This window comes from Eupeodes corollae, chromosome 1 (assembly GCF_945859685.1).
Source record: "Eupeodes corollae chromosome 1, idEupCoro1.1, whole genome shotgun sequence".
In the NCBI taxonomy this organism is placed as follows: domain Eukaryota; kingdom Metazoa; phylum Arthropoda; class Insecta; order Diptera; family Syrphidae; genus Eupeodes; species Eupeodes corollae.
In genome coordinates, this window is record NC_079147.1 from 79113633 (window position 1) to 79134668 (window position 21036).

General features: G+C 31.0%; 1 protein-coding gene across 5 annotated transcripts in view; it reads right to left on the reverse strand.

The window, feature by feature from the left end:
- The window catches only part of LOC129942109 (filamin-A), a 126825-nt gene that overhangs the window by 35460 nt on the left and 70329 nt on the right, over positions 1 to 21036 (reverse strand). For 3 of the 5 annotated variants that reach the window (XM_056050911.1, XM_056050910.1, XM_056050908.1), the window contains 6 exons: positions 19126 to 20510; positions 18681 to 19067; positions 18014 to 18580; positions 16890 to 17694; positions 16376 to 16828; positions 16179 to 16314 (listed from right to left, as the gene is read on the reverse strand). In XM_056050911.1, coding sequence (XP_055906886.1) covers positions 16179 to 16314; positions 16376 to 16828; positions 16890 to 17694; positions 18014 to 18580; positions 18681 to 19067; positions 19126 to 20510 — 3733 coding nt within the window. The remainder of the gene's footprint in view (positions 1 to 16178; positions 16315 to 16375; positions 16829 to 16889; positions 17695 to 18013; positions 18581 to 18680; positions 19068 to 19125; positions 20511 to 21036) is intronic. The other 2 variants (XM_056050913.1, XM_056050912.1) reach the window with 1 other exon arrangement.

The window sequence follows — 21036 nt, forward strand, 5'->3', positions numbered from 1 at the left end:
GGTGATGGTGTTTTTGGGAGGAGAAATAAGGCAAATAAAAATGATTTAAATGTTGCTTTTCAATATTTTTATATGCTTGTGTTTTTTGAAAGTGTAGGTGTGTGAGATCTTTTTTTCTAGAAATGTTTTTATATCTTTTGTGATTTGATTCTTATTCTAGATTCTAATTAAAAATAATTATTTAGGATGTGTTTCAGTGTTGGCTCCTTTGGGGTTGTTTTCATTTTTATTTTTTTTTGACAAGCAAAAGTGTGAACTTTCAGAACAGTAAACAGTTGGTGGGTGGTAATTTAAAAAAAAAATATAAACATATCCAATTCTTATATTGAAATATTTAATTTTCTTTTTAATATATTTTTAATTGTTGTTAAGGGGATTTAAAAATTTGTTTTTATAAAAAAGATTAATAGGTTCACATGATCGTTTCTTATGATTAATATTAATAAAACCTACATTATTATTTGTTATTTTTATTAGAATTAATTCGCTTCACCTGTTTTTTGTTTTCTTTAAGGTTTTATTATAAGTTCTATTACGTTTTTAGTATTGATTCAATTTTAACTAAATGATTATGTTATTTGTCAATTTGCACTAAATTGTAATGCTATTATAACTAATATGAATATTTCGAAAAACAATACTCAGTTACCGATACGTTTTCATAGTTGACGAAATGTAACGTAAGCATCTTTTAAATTTTTGAACTAACAACTGTTTTGGTAACTATTTCAGTAAAATAAATTAACAACTGTTTATAGAAAAAAACGGTCTAAAATTATTTTTAAACAGCAAACATTAACTAATAGTGTTTTTACATTAAATACAAAAACTACTTAAATAGCAAAACCTTCTTACAAATTTAAAGAAAATAAAGTAACTGTTTTAAAAATAGAAATATAGGTGAAATCTACTCAACATTATTTAACTCACACATTAAAAAAAGTTAAAAATTCAATTTCTTGCAGTGTGGATCGCCTTGAATATTAACTTCCCATAGGAAGTTATTGTAATCGGTCTGATTTGTCGAATTGATAATTTGGACATTTATCGACGAGTCTTAATCAAAGATTTTTATAGAGATGTCTGTGCGTAAGTGTATACGTACGTTCGTACGTCCAGGAAGCTTTTTTCTTCGTCCATATCTCAATTGGAAATATCGACTTCAAATAAATTTTGTTAAAACATTTTTTAAACATTTTTTTATAAAGTAAAAAAACTGAATAAAAAATAATTGTTACCTCGAATATATTACGAACCAAAAAATAATTGTATGCAACTAAAAATGACGTTTTTGACGTCTTGTAAATTTTTGAGAAAAATCCAATTGACAATTTTTTTACAAGAAATAAAAACCTACAAAAAAAATACTAAAAGTTGGTAAAAATTGATTTTCGACTTAGGAATCTTTTTTAAAAATTAAAGATATTGCTTTCAACTACTTCCATTTTATTAAAAATATTTTTTTTTTACTATTCCGTAAATTTCTGACGAAAATCGAGTTGAAAGTTTAAAAAAAAAATGTAAACCTAAAAACACATTACTAAAACTTGGTAAAAATTGATTTTGGACTTAAATAGCTTTTCATGAATTAAAAATATTGGCTTTAAACTAATTCCATAATACAGTTTTCGACGTTTAATAAAATTTTTAATCAAAATTATTACACAGAATTGATAAAAATTGATATGCGTTTTTCGATATTTCGTAGATAAATGAAGGAATTGTCTTTAAAATGATTTCATTCTGTGCTAAATTGTTAAAGAAAGATATTGTTCTTAGATAAATGTAATCCGTATTTGTTTATCCGATGCGTTCAGTATAGCAGCAGCTGCTCTTGGATTGTCTGATAGGAGTGTAAGACGAATTTTGCACGCACATCTTCATATGCATCCCTACAAAATAATGATCGCACAACAAGTGAGAGAGATTTTAAAAATGGCAGAGCTGTTTGTGAATACGTTCTTCAAAACATTCCCGTTGGTGACGAGGCCCATTTCCATTCATCGGGTACTGTAAATAAACAAAATTTCCGATATTGGGCAACAGAAAACCCTCAAGAAATTCATCAACGACAACTTTACAGCCCTCATGTGACAGTTTGGTGTGCGGTTGTTGAATTTGGTGTTAGGACCGTATTTCTTCGAAGAAACTATTCATAGCATTTATTAACACTCTTTTTTAATTGGCAAAAAGTTATAGTTAATTCGGATCGCTACTGTCACATGATTGAGACCTTCCTCCAACCAAACTTAAATCATTTTACTAGGAACCACAAAGAAGTCTAGTTCCAACAAGATGGCGTTCACTAACCATTTTGAGAGAGATGTTTCCAGGGCATCTTCTTTCTTTACGAGGAGACATTAACTGGCCAAGAAGGTCCCCCGATTTATCACCTTGTGATTTTTTTCTTTGGGGACATTTAAAGGCCCAAGTCTACACTCATGGCCCAACATCTTTGGAAGCACTTAAGGAGGAAGCCATTACACCACAAATGACTCGACGAGCAATGGAAAACTTCAAGCAAGGGAAAGGCTTCGTAAATGTATTAATAATAAAGGACAATATTTAAAATTAAGTAATTATTTTATGTAACGTAACATGGCATAGTATTTAATTTAAAAAATTCAATACAATTTTGCTATTAAATTGTTTATTTATTTGTCATTGCCTTTTAAAATATGGGAGTTCTTTTTGCCGGACCCTATATAAGAAATAAAAACTTTCAAGAGATCATACTAAAAATGGTAAAAATTAGTTTTGGACTAAAAAACTAGCTAATAAAAATAGATTTTGAAATCGAACTATTTCATCATATGCAAAATATTGTTGCTAATTTTTAGCTGACCTTTTAGAAAAAATCAACTGAAAACTTTTTTAACAAAACACGGAAACCTACAACAACAACAAAAATTATAAGAAATGGTTTTTGACTCAAGTATTAGGAGAACCAAGAAAGACATTGACAATTATTTATATCCAACAAATTATTGTTATGAACATTTTATAAAATATTGTAGCAAGACAAATTGACGGACGAGATGTTATAAGTGTGGGTCGCATTACAGCCTCCTTTTTTTGGAAATTGAAAGCTGGGTGATCGAAGTTTGAAATCTTTGTAAAATCTTTCATATTTAAAATTCCAACATTTAAATTGGCAGCCTATAGTTAGCTAAGTAAAACAAATACCAATAAGCGACTATACTCAATGATAAGTTAATTTAATCATAGGAATTATGAATACAAACATTTTTACTTTTTGAATTATTTCTGCAGGGAATGTTACGTAATTTCGTTGTTCTCTCAAATTAAAATGTGTATTCATGGAAATACAAGTCATAAAGTTCAAAAAATGACATGAAAATAATAAAACAATGGGAAACAATCCTACGTTGCCATATAGACCATTAGAAAAACACAAAATAGAAAAAGAGGCTGGGATGCGACCCACACTGAATACTTCCTATCCCCTCTGTCGATTTATCTTGCTTAAATGTTTGTGGGTTTTCGTTTGGGTTAAAAAAGTTGTCACATGAATTATTCTTAAAAAAATTAAAATTACCAACAATATTTTGTTTATAAAGAAATTGTGTTGTTTGAAAATCTAGTTTTATTAAATAGATTTTTAGACGAAAACAATTTTAGTAGCAATTCTTAAATTTAAATTTGAGAGATATCAAGAACAAAACATCAATTTTTACCAAGTCTGCGTACTATTTTTTGTAGATATTATTTTATATGAAAAAACGGACTGTTAAATTTTTATAAAAAAAACTACTGAATATCGAAAACAATATTTTTTGTGAAATGAAATTTAAAGACAATATTTTTCAATTTTGAAAAGCAACATATTTGAGTCGAAAGTAAATTTTTACCAAGTTTTAGTATTGTAGTACTGTGAATTGGATTTTTCTCAAAATGTTTACGAATGTTGAAAACAATATTTCCTCCAAGTAAAAATTATTTGGAAGCCATAATCTCAAGTTTTAGAAAAGATATTTGAGTCGAAACCCAATTTTTACCAACTTTTGTTTAGGTTTTTTATTTTTTGTAAAAAAACTGTCAATTCGATTTTCTTCAAAAATCTTCCCAATGTTAAAAACAATATTTTTTATAAGTTAAAATTAGTTGAAAGTCATAATCTCAAGTTTTGAAAAGATATTTGAGTCGATATTTAATTTTTACCAATTTTAAGTAATGTTTTTTTAGGTTTTTATTTTTTATAAAAAAAATGTCAATTCTCAAGTTTTTTTTTTTTAAACTGCTATTGTAAAAAAAACACCCACACAATTTTTTAAGATTCTGTATAACAAAATTTATTTGAAGTCGATATCTCTTCTAGTTCTTGAGCTATGGACGACGAAAAAAACGTCGCGAACGTACAGACGTACGAACGAACGTACGCACGCACGCACAGACATCTTTCTAAAAATCTTTTATTTCGACTCTATGGACCTTGGAACTTCGAGAAATGTCAAAATTTTCAATTCGATGAATCGAACCCATTACAATAACTTCCTATGGGAAGTTATTAAATATCAACGAACACACCCTCATTTATTTTTTATTCACATTGCCTGGCGGTCTCCATAATTTCGCAATTCAAAGCTCTGTCTCTACTTAAATATTTGTACTTACTTCGGACTTAATTTTATAAACTCGTTGATTTTATCAAACAGACTATTTTTTAATAAAGATTTTCGTCAATAATTTTGCAAGCCATTTTAACGTTAATGTAAGTTAATGTTTTCTATTTTCAAAACTGCGTTTGTGTGCCTGTAGTTTTTATAAATTGAAAGTTCTAAGAATGTTGAAAATTTGAATAACAAAGAAGTTTGAAAACTTTTGGTTTGAGCATCAGAGCATATTTTTATTTGTGAGGGATTGTATTTCAAAGTAATAAATGATTTGATCATTAGGAAAACGAATTAAAATTAAATTTCCTAAAAATATTATTTTCAAGTTTATTTTTGGATTGTTTGGTTTTTTTTGATATTCTTCTGATACCGATTGATCATTATTTATTCAACTTAAAATAAAAGTGGGAGAATTTACATTATCTAAATTTAAAAAACATAGTGTTTTCTGTTTTGATATAATGCAGGGTGATAAAATTACCCTATACAAAAATTAAATTATTTTTATAAAAATAAAAATACTCATTTACCTAACATTTACACTTATTGTACTAAGATCTTCGGTTCAAATATTCATAGGATTTATTAACACTTCTTTTTCTTTTTAATGAGATATTATTTTAACTACTAAAATCTTAAATTTCTACACTAATTCACTAATGTTATAAAGAGGAAATATTTGTATTTTTGTATGTAATGAATAAACTCAAAAAGTACTAAACCGATTTCAATTATTCTTTTTGCATTAGAAAGCTACAAGTAGTACCCGTGGCTTGATGGTTAGTGCGTTGGACTGTTATGCAAGGGGTCATGGGTTTAATCCCTGCCTGTGCCACCTTTATTTAAAAAAAAAATAATTTGCGCGGGTACTGCCTCTTGCGAGGAATTGACAAATCCTTCAAGAGTAAATCTTGTCATGAAAAAGTGCTTTCTCACTTTAGCCGTTCGGATTCGGCCTAAAATTGTAGGTCCCTTCAATTCCTGACAACAGTACTCGCACACAGGAATGGTTGAGAGTTGTAAGTCACTAGGCCCTGGTTCACAACGGACTGTTGTGCCACCAAATTTAATTTAATTTAATTTAAAGCTACATTATTACTGAGTAACATAGGCTATATTTAGTACTAGATTACTATAGAAATCTTTAGAAATTCCTATTAAAACCAACCGAAGGTGTGAAAGAATATTAATGATAGGATACAAAAATGTTGGACAATATTATAGAATATATCAATATCTACAAAAAACTTCGGGAGGACACATGTCAAACTATTGTAGTAACGTCACTTTAACTATTTTTGACATTTAACAAATTGATAGAAATGTGGATCAAAATCAGACCGTGTTATCCATGCCTTTTATAAATTTGTATTCAAGTAAATAATTTAATATTCAAGACAGTCTCATTACCTGATGATTACTTTTTGAATTATTGAAATCGGACAATTCATTCAAAAGATATCATGAAAGTAAAATAAAAATAATAATGTGATTTTAGCAACTATCATTACGGGTACCGCGGCCGATGGACTCGCACATGTTCCGTGGATCCCGATGATACCAACTGAATTGCCCATATCCTAAAAATCAATGCGTTTTGTTTCCACCTACAAATACCACAGCCAACGTACTATCCAGGGAGGCTTTAAGATAAGCAAACAATTTGGTTCTAAGTGATTCATGGTCGTTTTAATTAGCATGCTTATAACTTAAATATCTAAACCTATTTATGTCTACCCGTGCGAAGCCGGGACGGGCCCCTAGTAAATATATATAATGGATCCCATGATATAAAATGTGAAAGTAAAAGGTTTTTGATTACTGCCTACTTCTTAAAAAAAAATTATTAGGAAAGAAAAAAATTGAAAATGGATCTACAAATATAAAAAATTTTCAAAGGGTATTGTCTGTGATTTTAGTAATAAATACTTTAATAACAGTTCCTCCACAGCCCTGTTTAATTTTACAATATTGAAAAAAGTTAACATTTAAAAGACTAAATAATTTGTAAAATTTAATTTACTAAAATTAATTGCTGGATAAAACTCACCTGAAATAAAACTTTTTAGATATATTAAGATTATTTATTGTGTGTTATTTAATAATACCTACCTTCTTTTTTAAAATATTAATTCAGAGCAAAATCTTGACTTAAAACTAGCAAACAAATTTGTTTTCTTTAATATTTTTCAATTACAAAAATAATTCAATTTGTTTTGATTTGGATTTTTTTAAATTTTGAGGTTTCAAAATTTGTTTTTTGAATGCCTGCACATTGTAATGAGTCTGAAATATTGAGTCTGGTAAGGCATTCCACATTCGTGTAGTGCGACTAAAAAAAGAATATCTGTACTTTACAGTACGACCGAAATTGGGCTCAAGGAATTAGCGATAAAATAATGAGAGACATGAAATCTTACGACGGTGCTCAAGAGATGCAAAAGTTTTAGTTAGACAATGGTCACCTATCAAGTGGTTTGTAATGCACACACCTGGGACTGATAGCTGCTTAGTCTACTCGATGCAAGTACCACTCATGGATAGTGGCATTAGGAGAGGGTTGCGCTTTTGCGACCGTATACAGCATTGAGTTTTCGAAGCTTAAATTCTACATGGTTTTTGATTCCCCATTGAACAATGCTGTCAAGATCAGAATTTAATGAGCTTATCATACGCTGCCGTTGGTAGTCCACATCCGAAGAACGAGGATGAGAATCTAAAAACGCATATGAAAAGCTAAGGGTACTGTCATCAGCGAAACAATTTAGTGGGTTAGAAGTTTCAGACAAAAGATCATTTATAAAAATGAGGAAGAGCGTCGGAGACAAAACGGAGCCCTGGGGCACACCAGCGTTTATTTTGTGAATATCAGATTTGAACCCGTCCAATACTACTTGAATTAAACGGTTTGAAAGATAATTTCTAACCCAATGAAGAAGGGATTTATCAATACCAAATGCACGCATTTTCGATAAGAGAGCTTGATGCCAAACTCTATCAAATGCTCTTGAAATATCAAGTGCAATAATCTTACTTTCTTAATTTAATTTAATGTGTTTGCTAAAACTATGTTCAGTGTGTTATGGAAGTTATTTTTATACAAATTAATATCAACAAATAATAACCAATTTTTGTTTGAAAACTTTCTATCTGCTAACAATAAAAAAATGTTGTAGTTCTTATGAATGTAAATTGTTATTTTTTCCAGACACCAACTCATTTAAGTTTAAAATGACTTCAATATAGAATTTATGTTCAATTTAAACTGTTTTTACTAAATAGAGTTTTTATATCAAATTTTAGCATTCAGAATTCGGGACACATTACGCTTAAGAGAAACGAATAAAATAATGTCGTACCTAATCAACTGATTGATACTGTAGTAATACTTGAAAAATATAAATGAAATATAAAAGTATAGTGCATTATTTTATATTATTATTTTATAACATTAAATTTAAATAAATCTCAACAAAGACACTGAGACGGTTGCGTCGGTGTCTCAGGATGTCTTTTTTATTATTATTTTTTTTTCTTGAACATTTGTTTCAATTTGTCGCTTCTATCGTGTAAAACATTCATTTTAAAACATATTATTTTAATGTATGTATGTTTGTTTGTTTGTTTTCACATAATTTGTATAGTGTTGATTTAATGTTTGCCACATGACTTATTATCATGGCAAATTTAAATTAAAAATACGATCTTTACGCGTCTTGCGAGTCTCTATAGTCTCACCTCTCACTTTCGTGACAATAATAATAATTCTCTTTAATTTAAGTGAGACATTAAGATTTCGTGGTTCATTAAACGCAGCTTTAAAGATTTATTGTTTTCATCAAAAACTGTATATCAAATAAATAGTCAAATAGCATCAGACATAGTGTCAAAAAATAATAGCGACGGAATTAATGCCATATGCCAATTTTTTTTTTTTTTCTTTTTGCGGACACCTTTGGCAGTTTTACTTCTCGTAAATCGTAGACGTAGGTAATCCACAGTGTAATTAAATAAGGTAAATTATTCAACAAAACATAAAATAAAATATATTTTTAGGTTTTTGTCACTATCTTTTCTCTCAGAAAACTTTTAATTTTTCTTTAATGTTCAACGTTTCTTGAATTGTAAGATTATTTAATGAACGTATTCATTATATGTTCGTATTTTCAGTGATGCGTTTGTTGACACTTCGTGAATATTTGGCACCTTTATTGAAGATTTGTTTTGATTTTATTTTTGTATTTACTTAAAGCTTTCAGACACGTTTTTGATTGCATTTATGTAGACACATTAAGCTTATATTTTAGAAAGCACTTTTAATTTGAAAAAAAACTTGTGTTTTTTGACTGACAATTTTTCCATCACACCAGATTTTTGAAATATAACTCTTTAGAAATATGAAGTAGAAATTACCTTGAAGCTAACAGTTTAGAGTTTCTTTTGATTTCACTAAGATTTTGTTAATTCTCATTTGCCATGAGATCACTCCTGAGTCCTTATTTGACTCTATGTATAAAGTTTTAAGATTCATGGTTTTGAAAAACTGATTTTAGAGTTAATTTTTAATGCACATTTTGAATTTGAACTTCCATTTTAGAAATCTGATCAGTTTTAAAAAATCTATATTTATATTATTATCTGTAAAAACCGTTAGCATAAATAGGTCAGCGTCGCTAATGAGAATATTCCAATTCTTTTGTGAAATACTGAAAATATTCAATGCGAATATTGAATAAAAGGATCACAGTTTTGTAAAATCTTACTAGTTTAAGATTAAAAGTTTCAAAAATTTAAAATGTAATATCTCAAAACCTGACTTGACTATAGCCCATTGAAAAACCCTATTGAAAAGTATTGTTTTATTGGCTGTTACAAAATCCGTAGGTATTAGATTTTAGATTTCAGGTTAACACATAGTCCAAAAAGTCTACGTACAGCAACTTTATTTTTGTTGAATCGAGATAAAATATTTATTATAACAATATATTAAAAACGGGTTTTTGAAAATCACAACCAGAATTTTTTTTTTAAATTGGTAAAAAGGTGATGTTGGAAACTAACTTTTTTTCAATGTTACCACTTCGGTTCTTACATTTATTCCTGGTAATGTTTTTCAAAACACACTAAATTTAGGACACTGTACGGATACTTTTTGGACTTAGTGTACATTAGATGTTTAACTCTACATTGTAATTGGTCCGATTTGTCGAATTGAAAATTTTAGCACTTTTTGGCTTTTCAAAGTCCAAAGAAACCAAATGAAAGATTTTAAGCGTTTTTAAAACCGTTCGTTCGCGAAGCTTTTTTTGTCGTCCATATATCAAGAACCAGTAGAGATATCGACTACAAATAAATTTTATAATACAGGTAATAACACAGAAAGATGCACCCAAAAAAAAATTGAGTCGACTAGAATTAAATGTTATATTATATAATGCGACCGACGTGATACCGAACTTATATAATTTTAAAAACAAATCATTACACGTTGAGTTTATAAATAAAAAATGAAAGAAAAATATTTTCATCGTTTTTGACATCTGGTAAAATTTTGAAAAAATCGAATTAAAATTTTTACAAAAAAAGTTATTAGAAATAGCTTTTCCACTCAAATAACTTTTAAAAAAATAAAAATATTGGCTTTAAACTAATTTCATCTTCAAACTAATTTCATCTTAAAATTAGTTTACAAATCCGACTATCATTTTTTCATTAAAATTAAATCTTTAAAAAATAGAACATGAAATTAGTAAAAGTTAATTTTTGGTTCTCGATTAAAAAAATGAAGGTGTTGACTATATATGATTTAATTCTGTGCTAATTTTTTTTAGAAAAATTCTATCTGTATTTGTTTATGTAAGGAATAAAAATTTACATGAAATGCTAATAAAAAAGGTAAAAAATGGGCTTAGACTAAAAATTTCGTTAACAAAAATAGATTTTGAAATCAAACTATTTCATCATAATATTCAAAATATCGTTGAGAATTTTTAGTTAATTTCTTGGAAAAATCAACTAAAAACTTTTTTAACAAAACAATAAAACCTACAAACACAAAAAAAAACTGATAAGAAATGGTTTCCGAATTAAGTATAAGAAGAAAACAAAGAAAGATATTTACCAGAAATGCATAGACAAAATTTAAAAATTGTACGACCCTAAAATCTATTTGGTAGTTATACAAATTTCAAGAATTTACTAATTTATCGTATCTTAAAGAAAATTTTAAAAAATGGATTGAAAAGATTGTCTTTAAAAAAGACGATACCAAGTTTAAAACAAACACGTGATATCCACCAACATGTAATCCATGTCTAAATAAACCAATAATTTTTTTTTTTATAAAATTGTTAATTTTGTTTTGAAGTTTTTTTTAAAACTGTTTTGATATGTTTCTTAATTTACTTCTCAATTAAATTTTTTTCAAATTGAATTCATTCTGAAGTTAAAAAGCTCAATAGAACACAATTTTTAATGCAACCCACACTGATAACTTCCCATCCCGTCTGGCGATTTTCCTTGCTTAAAAGTTTGTACGTTTTCGTGTTTTATTAAAGAAGGTGTCAAATGAATTATTTAAAAAAATGTAAATTATTAACAATTTTTTGCACATAATGAAATAGTTTGATGAAATCTATTTTTGTTAACGATATTTTTAATCGAAAACCAATTTTAGTAGCAGTTCTTAAAAGTTTTTATTTATTATATAAAAAAATACAAATTGGATTATTGAAATTAATTTGAAGTCAATATTATATTCTATAATTCACTAGATATCGAGAACCGAGCATACTCGTATGTACTCCTAAATTTTTAACAATTTTGCGTAGTTTTTTATAGATTTACATTTTTTATGATAAAAAATCAACCAACAATATTTTCTTTGAGATAAAATTAGTTTGAAGCTAATATTTTTAATTTTTGAAAACATATTTGAGTCGAAGGTAAAATTTTACTAAGTTTTGAGTAATGTTTTTTTTTAATGTTTTTATTTTGTATAAAAAACTTTGAATTTCTCAAAATCTTACTGAACGTCGATAACAACATTTTTGAAGCCATCTCAAATTTTTGGAAAGATATTTTGTTGAAAACAATATTTCTTAAAAGATAAAATTAGTTTAATGCCAATATCTAAAAGTTTTGAATAGATATTTAGGTCGAAAATCAATTTGTATCAACTTTTATTAATTTTTGTTTGTTTTTATTTTTTCTAAACATTTGTTAAAACAAGTTGGAAGCCATAATCACAAATTTTTGAAAAGATATTTCAGTCGAAAATAAATTTTTACCAACTTTGAGTAATGTTTTTTGTTAGGTTTTTATTATTTATAAAAAATAACTATGAATTCGATTTTTATCAACATTTTACCAGGGGTGGAATCGGCTAGATAATTGACTATCATATTTTTGATAGTCAAATTGACTATCATTTTTATTTCGTCTGTGTAAAATGATTCAACTCAATTAAATTCGATTGAATATTTTCAGTTTCAAATTGTCAAAATTCATTGTTGCCATGGTGAAATTTTAAATTGATTCCTATAAAACATTTAAATAAAAGTATCAAATTAGATGTGTTTGAATAATATTCTTACTTTTCTTGATTTTTTTTTTTAAATCTCGTAAGCTTTGTCGGTCAGAGGAATGTATTTTTGGAACGAAAAATAGCTCTCTAAGAAAATGTCCCAGTCGTTTGTGTAAGCGTCTGGTAGCTCTATTCGGAATAAACTTATTTTTTTGAAATCGACTATCACATTTTTGTTGTGACAACATTTTGGGTATCAATGTGACTATCACCTTACAAAGATCTAATTCGTTTATTTTGATTGTCAATTATCAACAATCAGCTTAGCCGATTCCACCCCAGATGTTGAAAATGTTATTCTTCGTTACATAAAAATCCAACAGAAAGTTTTTCGTAAAAATTTAAATCTATACAAATAGTAAGGTTCTTGATTTCTCGTGAAAAAATTAAGGTGTTGGCTTCAAATTAATGATTTTTCAATTTATTCAATGTACAATAAAAATAGTTCTAACTGCCTTAAGTAAAAAAAACTTAAGACAAAATTTAGTACAGGAAAAATGTTTGTAAGAAAAGAAAAATCTTTTACGAAAAGGAAAGCAGGCCCACTTCATTTACACATAGCAACTCTAGATCGATTTATTTACATGAACCCAAAACTCTTAAGATCAAATAAATTGAAAGCTTTTGTTAAATCAAAAAAAAATAGTTTAAATTATAATTTTTTTAGAATTCCTTGAGAACGTTGTCAAAAAAAAAACAAGTAATTTAAGGCAAATAAAAAACATAACGGATTTATAGCGAAAATGTATGTAACCTCTTGTCAAAAAAAGCATTATTTTCAAAACTATTTCCGACCTATTGCCAAACTTACATTTTTAGTTTCACCGGGTTGACTCTGTGACAAAATTAATTTGTAAGGGAGCACAAACAAGTTAAGATGACGTTAATTCGAGTCTTTGTTTTAAAATTTTCTATCGCATCACAAAATGCTAAAAACAATCAAAAAATGTGAGTTTAAGGCTGAGCTAAAACTCAAAATATCTCTAAGCAATAAATTGTTTTATGATTTCGCAATGTATATCTACCTTAATCTTTTTCTTTAGATGCAATAAATCATTTTAAAATCTTATTGAGTTTTTGAAAATTCTCATTGATTATGACGTAGGGCCATAGTATGTTCGAACATATTTTTTCTTAACATTACTTTTAACACGAGACTGTGATAGAAATGCGTTTCATTAAAATCTTCGTCTTTTAAACGTCATATGTTAGGGCATATTTTTGCATAATTCACTGAAAATGCATATTTTTCCATTTTTGGTTTCAAGAGGCATATTGCATATTTTTCCTTTTTTTTGTAAAGGCAAGCAATAAAAAACAAAGCATGAGTAGACAAAAAGACGGAACAAAAAATCAGAAAAAAATTAAGGTCCATCCAGAGTATAACCTTTTAGAGGTATAGAATCTGGACTGGAGCTTCCTCCACAACCACTTATATAACGATGGGGACATGGTTCGAAGCGGTGAACTACTACCAAGCATTTTGAAAAGATTGTTCGGATTTTTGATGTTTTTGATAACTAAAAATAATTGCAATGGCTTTGTCAGGGGAAAAAACTATAGCAGTTGAAGAATATACAATTGCTGAAATTATAGCATTCAAATACGCTCTGATCACTTCTGATGACATTGAACGGAGCTTTTCCATGTATAAAAGTATTTTTCGATCAAACAGACAAAGCTAGCTTTTCAAAAATTTGAGTGAAATGTTAGTTATTTACTGCAACAAAAATTTGTAATAAATTTTCTTATTGATCGCTGACATTAAAAAATAACTTTTATTCAAAAATGAATTTGCTTTAACTTTGTTTTGTTTTTCTTTCTTAAATAATATTGTATGTGTGCGAAGTTGATGTAAACAAATTTTTTGGATGTTTTATTTATCTCCAAAAAGTTTGAATAAAGAAAAAGGGTTTTTATTTTTCTTTTTTAAATGGTATTGTTCTTATTAATTAATTTCTTAAAGCTTCTTATAAGCATCTTTTACATTTATGGAGCATATTTTGAGGGCATATATAACTAGTTTCTTAGGACACATTTTTGGTTGCCCTATATGAGTTTTTATTTGACTCTTTGTGAAGTTTTGAGCAAACTTTCATAGTCTTGAAAAATACGTTTTGAAGTAAATAATTGTTGCTGCTGATTTCATAACCAAACAATACTTGTAACTATTTGATCGACTTTTAAAATTACCCGTTTTCAACATTATTTTCATAATTTTTAATGTATTTCAAAAACTTAATATAATTCAATTGTTTAGAAACAAGAACAAAACTTACTTTTAAACCGTTATGTGTTCTTCTGTTGAAACCCGTTTTAGAATAATTGGCTTAGCGTTCCTTTCAGTTTTTGTAAGACAGGTAAAATCTTACAAGAAGGGTTTTTGAATATTATAGAAAATAACATAAATCTTTCAACTGCATATTGAAGGAAGTCATTATAGATTTCGAAAACTATCTTGAATTTTATTGAAAAAAAGCTACTTCATAAGTTTCAACAGCCTTAAATAGCGTTATATAAGTGTTTTTCGAATTTTAAGGCCATTAAACCCCATTGGAAAAGTAAAATTTTATTGTCAATAAGAAAACTTTGTCGACTAGTGTTATCGATTGAAATTGTATCAATTCCGTGACCAAAACAGTTTTAAATATGAAAGTTTTAATAATTTTTAATTTTTCAATGCGTTAAATAAATAAATGTAGACTCGAATTCTTTTAACAGAACCCCTGATAGTGATTTTTTTCTTAATTATGTACATTGAATTCATTTAAAGTATATTTACATTCTTTTGCACAAAAAGAGAAACACTTTGTCATTTTTTTAAATTTAAAAAGTATAGTCAAAATAATATTCCAAATATTTTGTCCCTCCAAGTTAACATTTCTAAAAATTATCAAAATATTTTGTCCCTCCAAGTTAATATTTCTAAAAACTGTCATATCGTTAGAGGTAAAAGCTGAATATGCAATATTAAATGCAAAATAAATGACACTTACGGGCCAACATTAAAACTTACACAACTAAGAACCATACAAAAGTTCTAGAACTCGTTAGAAACCCACCTTTCTCAGATTCTTTTTAGTTTTTCTAAGACACACTTTGCCACTTTAAGTAGATCATATTTTTAAAACATTTCAATTGTGTAAAAAACAAATTATTTGATCAACAACAAATTTTTAAGCAGACATTGAATGATTCAGTTATTTGTTTCAAAACTGTCACTCAATGCGTTTTTTTAAATACACAAATATATATATGTATGTATTTGTTATAAAGCTTTTTAACTGGGTAATTATTATTTTCTAAAGCAAAAACACACAAACAAACTGTTAAGTTAAAATTAAAAAAAGCATACAATTTGGTTAAATATCAAAAATATTGCAAAATATTAAAATATTTGTTTTGTTTTTTCAAAAAGCTTAAAGTTAAATTTTGATATTATACAGTTTTGTTTTGTTCAAAGCCAAAAACTCATGCCAAATGAAAGAATAAATTTGGTTCATGTTTATTTGTTTTTTCTGTAACTGCATTGTTTTATTTTGGTTTTATTCTGTTTTGAATTAAATTCTAAAACTTATGAACATTTTTGTAATATTTAAAAAGTTAATGATATTATTTGTATTTTTCTTAATTAACAATAAAGGATTTTGAACATTTGAACAATTGAAATGATTTATTTTTTTACTGTTTGTGTATTTTTGAATTTTACAAAATGCATGTCCTTCAACATGAAACAATGTTTTGTTGTTTAATTTCAATGAATATATAAATAAATTAATAAATAAGGAACAAATAAGGACTGCACAACAAATACATATATATATATATTTATAACATATGAATGAATCTTTGTTTTTAAACAATTGAATTTCTCTAAAGTTTCTTATATAAATGAAGAACGTTTTTTTTCACTAAATGACAACATAAACATATTAAAGGGATAACATTTTTCAAACTACCTTAATTGAGAAGCTACCATTTGGTATATTCTGTCCACCAAATTTAACATTGATGTCGTACTCGCCGGGGTCTTTCAAAGCGTAGTAGATATCGAAAAGACCGTCTTTTTCAATCACATCGATGTCAACGATTTCCCTGAAAACAAAATGTTTAGAGAATGGAACTTGTTTGACATTAAAAATCTCGTGAGACTTACTTTCCACTCTTTGAAGTGACTTTACAGGTTACAGCACCATCACCGGCGTCCCTAGCATCTACACTTAGATGACTCTTGCTGCCTGATGGCTGAATTTTGGGGGCTTCAGCAACGAGTTTACATTTCTTAGCCTCTCCAGTGGCAAATGCTTGCAGAGTAAATGGAGATCCTTGGATGTGTTTGTCGCCATAGAGCACGCTAATGTGGTATGTTCCACATTCGTCGGGGATGAATGACAGCAGATATGTGTTATTGTCGATCTTCTCCAGAATTGGATGGATTGGTTTGCCTTTGGGATTCTTAATTTCGACATTGATGTCAGCTTCTCCAGCTGTTTTTGTGTCGATTTGGAATTTAGCTGGTAGCGAGGCTGGGAGCTTCTTCTTTTCGGTGCTGCCCAAAATTTTTACATTTTCTGGTTCAGCCTTGGGCATGACAGTCATAACGAAGGGGCTAAATGAAATTTGGAAGATTAGTTTCAAAATTGTTGAATGGAGATATAAACAAGCCTCACCTGCATGGGACTTCAACATCTGAGAACTTAACTTGGCACGTAAGTACTGATCCTTGCTTGGGTGGAACATAGTGCACAGCATACACTCCATTACCCTTCTCTTCGACTTTCAGATTATCCACAGCGATACCTTCAGAGTTTGTCACTTTAACGGCAATACGTCCGGGACCAGCTTGAGCAACATCGACATTGAAATAGGTTGGAACGCCTTCTCTCACTTGATCAGGTTCGATACCAGGTCCGTAGACCTGAACCTTTGATGGATCGACAGTTTGTTCGACAGCCACACGGAATGGTGATCCGGGAATATGTTTGTCAGCAAAACGGATGGTTATGTCATATTCACCAGGATCAGTTGCCACATACTCGACGTCGCAGCTGCCGTCCCTGTTGTCAATGCAGCTCATCTTAGCCTCAGAGGGTCCTTCAATGGCCAACGAAAGACCACCGGTTCCGGCACCCTTGGTTTCCACGGTGAATTTGTTGTTTTTGTTAGTGAATCCTTTCTCAAGACCTGGACCGTAGGCCTTGCAGCGTGATGGATCACAGCCACTCTTCACATGAACGACAAATGGTGATCCAGGCACTGGGACATTGTCGTACATCAATTCAATTGTGTGTCGTCCGGCTTCGAATGGTGTGTACATGATTCCGAAAACGTCATCCTTCTGTCCAGGGACCACCTTGCTTGGCAGAACATTGCCCTTGGGGTCAAAGATGGCACAAGTCAGCTTCTTTGAGTCGATATCGTTACCGACCTTGCTCATGTCAACCGAAAAGTCAACGGGAGCGTTCATTATGACACCTAGAAGGGAGGGAAGAAAGCGTTAGTTCTACAAATCCGGCACTGTATGAAACACAACGAATAAAAATGTTATCAAATGAAAACGAAATAAAAAATGCATGCGGTGGGCGTGTTTGTGGTTAGCAAAGTGTTAGGTTTTTGAAAATTTTTTCTTAAATATATTTTTTTAAAGCTGTGCCTTAGACAAAGTGCAGTACTCAGTGGGCAGGTTATTTATAAGCAGGCTTTTTATTTTTTTTGTCGCCTCCAGCACGATCGCTTCAGTTGGGCACACACAGAAAAACGCAAAATCAAAATCAACGTAACGCCTTCTTCGTACCATGTGGCTGAATCCCTATTCCAGTTACCCGGATCTTGTTTAAATTTGGCAGCGGAACAATGATTGGCTGAAAGGGTGATCCGTTGACGTGGCGATCATTGAATGTTACATTTACCGTATAGTCTCCGATTTCAGTTGGCAAATAGGCAACATTACAAGTACCATCGCCATTGTCACGACAGTTAATGGCCGCTTCGCAGGGTCCCTCTACGGTAACTCCAAGTCCTCCCTGACCGGCTCCTCTGGTATCGATAATGAATTCGGCCGGCTGGCCTATTATTCCCCGTTCAAGACCTGGACCAAAAGCTCGAACTTTGTTCGAGTCACTGCCAACGAGGCACTGCAATCTAAACGGTCGTGGGGTAATGGGACTTCCTCCGAAACAAATACTCAGAAGGTACTCGCCCAGTTGGGTAGGTGTAAAATTGACCAGGAAGCCTTCGGCAGTTGGTATAATATGGGCCTTAACTCGATTCCCAGATGGACTTGTGATTGTTACCGACAGATCCGCCCTCGGGAGGCCATTAGTAATGACCCGGAACTGCTGTAGACTATTCAATGGTGCAGCTTGTGAGTTTGTAATAAATTTCTTAAATGACCTTTTCTTGTTTTCAACAATGAACTATGCAAAGAATGAGATAGTGTACGAATGGAGTAAGGTACTTACTTGGTTCGAGACCGTCCACTTTGATCTTGGACACATCAACGGTGTGCTGAACGACAACCTTTGGTCCGAGTGGAACTCGAAGGCCACCGTAGGTCATGGAAGTTGTATAGGCACCGTTTGCCGGAGGGATGACTTCAACGGTGTAGGTGTTGTCATCATTGTCGATGACACGGCATGGAACCTCGGCTTTAGTTTCTTCGTGAATGATCTTGACTTGGAGTTCAGCATCACCAGCCTCACGAGCGTCAACATTGAAGTGTGTGGCAACATTTGGGCGGACACCTGGTTCCAGCCAGGGTCCGAAAGCTTGGACCTTTGTTGGATCAACTGGAACACCAACGTAGACACGATGTGGGGAGTTTGGAGTTGCGACACATCCATAGTTTACTGAAATAAAATCAAGTTGATTAATTGTTAATAAGGATTCAAATTTTTCGATTCCTACCTTCTACAGTATGAGGAACCCCAGAAGTTGGAGTATAAGTACAAAGTTTTGTTCCATCGGGCTTATCTTGAACGGTAACTGGAATCTTGGTTGCATAAACATCTTCAACAACTACCTCCAGAGGAGCATTTCCAGCCTTTGAGGTGTCAACTGTGAACGATGTTGGTTCACCAATAGTGATACCATTCTTCTCCAAACCAGGACCGAATGACTTAACGAGTTCAGGATGGAAGTCGGTTCTTGGTAGGATTTGTGCAATGAATGGACTCTTGGGGATGTCTTCGTTGTCGCATAGAATGTGGACAGCATACTCTCCTACGGCTGTTGGATGGTATTTGACCAAAGCTGAGCCATCACCGTTATCATGACATTCAATTTCAGCTTGTGAAGGTCCGGCAACAGTAAAACCTAGCGCACCAGTTTCACCATTGGTCTCAACTACAAATGCGGCTGGGTATCCAATCACACCACCTGTCAGACCAGGTCCGTATGCAACAATAGACGATTCCTTCTTGGGTCCAACCTTTACTTCGAATGGACTCTTGGGAACTTCCTGTCCTCCAAAGGTCACCATAACAACATAGCGGCCTTCCTTTGATGGGAAATAATGAGCTTCGTACGTGGTTCCGTCTACCTTGGTGAGAGACACATTTTGATTTGATCCACCGGGTCCAATTACCCTAACCTCGGGTATACCCTCTCCAGCGCCATCTGTGTACACCTTAAAATCGGCATCGTCACCAACTCTTACACCAGTGCTCTGCAGACCACGTCCACTTGCACGAACCTTCCGGGCGTCGGATAGTGGAGACACCTTAACGGGGAAGGGACTGTTTGGAATTGGAGTTCCAGCATAGAAAACATTGATCGAATGAAGACCAGTCAATGGGGTAACGTATTCACAACGCCAAACGTCATCTTCAACCTGTCTGACCTTGGCCGGAACCGAAGTCTTGTGATTTGCTGGATCGATAATGATAACTTCTGGTACTCCACGACCAGCACCCTTCGTTAAAATATCAAAGAATGTTGGTTTATTGATATATACTCCACTTGGCTGTAGTCCGGGACCAGTTGCTTTAACCTTAGAAGCATCACCAGCATGCCCTTCGACCTTGACATTGAAGGGACTCTTTGGAATATCACGACCCGAATATTTCACATAAACTTTGTGATCACCTTCCATTTTGGGGATATACGAAATTGAATAGGTCAGGTTTTTGTCATTGTTGAAACGAACTTCAGCTTTTTCTGGTTGACCATTGGGACCGATGATCTCAACTTCAACATTGCCCTTGCCAGCGGAGAATGTTTCGACGGTGAAATTGGCTGGAGCAGCAACAACTGGACCAACTGGTTCAATTCCTGGACCATAAGCACGTACTCTGAATTAAAAAAATTAATGTATATAAGAATTTGAATACATTTTAAAAAGATATCATATTGAATAGAAGAAGAAACACTATCCAGCAAGATTTTAATACCTTTATTTCAAGTGTCAACTATCAGTTGAGAATTATCAGAGCTTAGATATTTTCAAGCCAACTGAAAAGCCTTATTATATTTGAATATGATCCAGACGTTGGTAAATGCTTAGAACATTTATCAATATCAATGAAAAATTGATACATTTTTTAATAAATAAAGTTGCAAAATGTCGAAATTTTGATATTAAACAACTTTCAATTGATAAGTGACACTCGCAATGTGGGTGTTCAATAGCTGCCTGGGAAAACAACAAAATACATACAAAAACACAACTCGCAGGATAAGGGTATTTATATAAGCTGAGCTTCAATAAGAATTATTTTGATATTTTCTGATGCTATTACTTTTTCCGGTCGACTTAAGTCAGGACCTAGAAAATGCAACTAATATTATTTAAGACCTTCCTTTTTTAGATAACAATGT